This window comes from Gavialis gangeticus, unplaced genomic scaffold (genome assembly GCF_001723915.1).
Source record: "Gavialis gangeticus isolate Ggan-Ray unplaced genomic scaffold, GavGan_comp1, whole genome shotgun sequence".
Taxonomy (NCBI): domain Eukaryota; kingdom Metazoa; phylum Chordata; order Crocodylia; family Gavialidae; genus Gavialis; species Gavialis gangeticus.
Window position 1 is genome coordinate 51165323 of NW_017729029.1, and position 3397 is coordinate 51168719.

The window sequence follows — 3397 nt, forward strand, 5'->3', positions numbered from 1 at the left end:
TTTTTTTTTTTTTTTTTTACTCTTATTAAATCTGAACATTTAAAGTATCATTCACAACCTGTATCTGTTGGGTCTGAGTCTCAGCCCCCCCTTGTTTGCATGCAAATAACTGTGTGTGCAGTTTAGGCCAGTTAGAGATCTAACTGGTTGATTAATAGAAGCAGATTGGCTCTGAGGTGCTTAGGCACAGAACTGCCATTGACTTAAGTGCAAGTTGGGTGCTTGAAGAGTTTTAAAATAAAACTTGCACCAGTGAATAAATACAGTTGCAAAAATTTACATGTAAAATAGAGACTCTCTGAGGAATCTTAACCTCATTTGTCTTATTTCCCTAACTGAAAATTTGAAATGGGGGAATTGCTTTGCCTTGATTCGCAAGTTTGCATCACATGAATACTAATGGAAAAGCATCCGGTAGAAAGACCCTGGAACTTTAAGCTCTTGGGGGCAGGGACTGCATCAAGCATCGTATATCTGCAATGCCTCGTACAAAAGAAGTCTCAGGCCCTCCTGGATTCAGTTCAATATAGGTAAAAGTGCACACTGGTAAAGCAGCCTAAAGCATTAAGAAAAAACATAGGCCTAAAAAAATGCAGGGATCTTTAATCAGCAGTACAGTTTTCTTCTCTCATCTCAACAGTAATGAAGGCAAGTCATAGTCTTTCTTAGAACTTGGTCCACAGGGTCTCTTGATAGAGATTTTGTCAGGTGTAATGGGCAATGCTTATAATTGGAGAGGAAGATACCTTCTCCCTTAAGTCTGTTTTCAGCTGCTTTGCTGAGATTAAGCCTGTGTATCCTTCTGAATGGCATGATCAGATACTTGCTGTCCCCTGCCTGCTAGCAGGTTTCTTCTAAACATCATTCTGTTTTCTGAACTTCACTTTCTCCTTTTTCAGATGGCTTGACAGACTGTGTAGATCCTGATTGTTGTCAGCAGAGCAATTGCTATGCAAGTCCTCTCTGCCAAGGTTCACCTGATCCCCTTGACCTCATTCAGCATAGCCAGCCTCCCTTCTCTCAGCATCCTCCACGGCTCTTTTATGATCGAATCAAATTCCTCATTGGGAAGGAGAGCACTCACGTGATCCCAGGAGATGTCTCATTTGATAGCAGGTAAGTTTCATTTGTAATGAAAGAGCTTTCTGAACAGTGAACACTGTGCTGAAATTATTTTAATAGCAGAGCTTTTGATACCAAAGTTCTCTTGGAAATCTTTTCTCTACATTATTGATGTCTAAAAAATAATGAAAAGAATCATAAACTATTTTGAGGTTCTGGCAACTTGGAGCTTGCCCTCCTACAGTGCTAGCTCTGACCTCCTAACCTGTAGAATTTTTTATAATGGTTTGACTATCATAGGAGATAAAATACTCTGTTGTCTGGGAACATGAGAAATAATGAATTGTTATCATTTCACAATTCTGTCCTGCATGTGAGAGAAACCAGGGACAGGAAATAAGAGACTGGGTTGGACTCATCCGTGCCTTATCCAGCCAGCTCCTGGCTCCAACAGAGTTTAGAAGCTTGTAATGTATGTACCTAAGTGTATGTATTTTCCTTATTCATGTGACAAATGCCCCGTAACCTGATTAGCAGGTGGAGTCAGCACATATTAAAAAAGGATACAGTTTGCTATTTTACTCTTTAATTGTCATGCAACTGGAACAGTGTGATCTCCGAAATGAGAGTCAGTTCTCTACTTGTGAGGTTGTGGTGTTCTTTAACAGGAAAGAAATATGAGAACAGGGAGGGGCAGGTACAGGCTCAACAGACCCAGTTACATATACTTTACTCTTGAAAAAAGTGAGTAGATCTGAAATACAGAGGCAAATAAGTTTTCATACATCATTTCACCGTAGGAAGCTGTAACTCTTATACCAACAAAGAGGTCCACAAATCTCCTTACATCACCTAACCATATTCAGGCAACTGTCTCAGCCAGAATGTTAGATAATCCAACCCCCAGTAATATGGATGCTACTGGGTTGGTTTTTGTTCTTTACACAGACATGGTGTGTTCGCTGCAAACATATCTGCACACAGATTCAGTGTGCTCTCTTTTGATGTATTGCTTTTTAATAATGTAAATATGTAAACAAAATCTTCATTGATCCGAACTACCTAAACATTTAATCACGATGAATAATGCAAGAGGGTGTTATAAATATGTAGAACAATGCTACATGAGCTGAAGTGCACCTATATGGCAACCCCAGGCCCTTGCTGTGTAAATCACTAATAAACCAGTGCTCTTGTACCTGGTACAATATCCTGGGCTGCGCATATTTAACACAGTATATGACTGTTTAAAACAGAAGTCTTTAAACGCAACATGTCCCTCATCGAAACATCCACAAGAACCAGAAGGTGAGCAGTACAGTAGGTTGGACAATATCTTGTGACATTAGAAATGCTAGCAGCAGGGTTGCATGCAAGTAATCGAACATGGTTTATATAGATATAAAGAGCTAATCTTTTCAGACTGTTGTCATTGATACAGTGTAACTTGGATTTAAACATCCTCACTTTTTACCTGGCATCTAGAGGGCTTTTGGAGTGTGGACAATAATGGTGGCCTGTTTCATGGGTACTCCTTAGTAGCTAATGGAAGAGAAGAGGCTACATAAAGCTCTAGGGGACAGAATTATCTCTCCACTAGACCAATAGATGCTCTATTGATGATTGATGGTTGGCTTTTAAAAAAATCTTCACTGGCATGACAGTGTTCCAGCATCATCCTCTGCACAGTCTATAGATGATTTGCAATCATTGAATTAGAAAGGTAAAGAAGAAAATGTTCAAAAGACTCCTCATTCTTACCATCTGAAACATTTTTTCTTCTGTAGCATTTGGCAGATCTTGCCCAGCGGATGTCATTGATGTGCTAGGTAAATTGGGCACTGATGCCTTATTCAGAGGCTGACTCAAGATCCAATGAAGTACTGTTTTGTTTTTTTTACAAAGAAAATCATGAGGACTCAGATCCAACTGCACTGGCAGAAGCAGGGTGAGGCTCTGAGGAGACAAGGCTTCATCATCATCATCTTCATCATCATTTAGCAACAGCATCCAGCGGTGCCCTGGAAGTGTTTAGGGAACTTCTTGGTACAGATTGGCATAGTCTTTCCAGGATGCTGCAGGCCAGTAAGGAGCTGATGAGCTCCTAAGTCTGATATTATTAAAATTTGTCAGCATCTTGCTTAAGGATCACAGAGCAACGGCTTCTCTGAGGGGAGCATTGGCAATGACGAGACCGTAGCACGACAACTCTTACAGCATCTAAATGCTTCAGTTTTCCGTGGTCCTGTTTTTCTAGGTACAGGGTAAACAAATGCCCTACTTGGGATTTTTTTATTATGTTTTTCTCCTGGCTGGCTGAAGATCATGTGTCTGT

The 3397-nt window shown here is 40.2% G+C and overlaps 1 protein-coding gene across 2 annotated transcripts in view; it reads left to right on the forward strand.

Moving 5' to 3' along the window:
- The window catches only part of TENM1 (teneurin transmembrane protein 1), a 490026-nt gene that overhangs the window by 307343 nt on the left and 179286 nt on the right, over window positions 1-3397 (forward strand). For both annotated transcript variants that reach the window (XM_019521566.1, XM_019521567.1), the window contains one exon: window positions 900-1116. In XM_019521566.1, the coding sequence (XP_019377111.1) occupies window positions 900-1116 (217 nt within the window). The remainder of the gene's footprint in view (window positions 1-899; window positions 1117-3397) is intronic.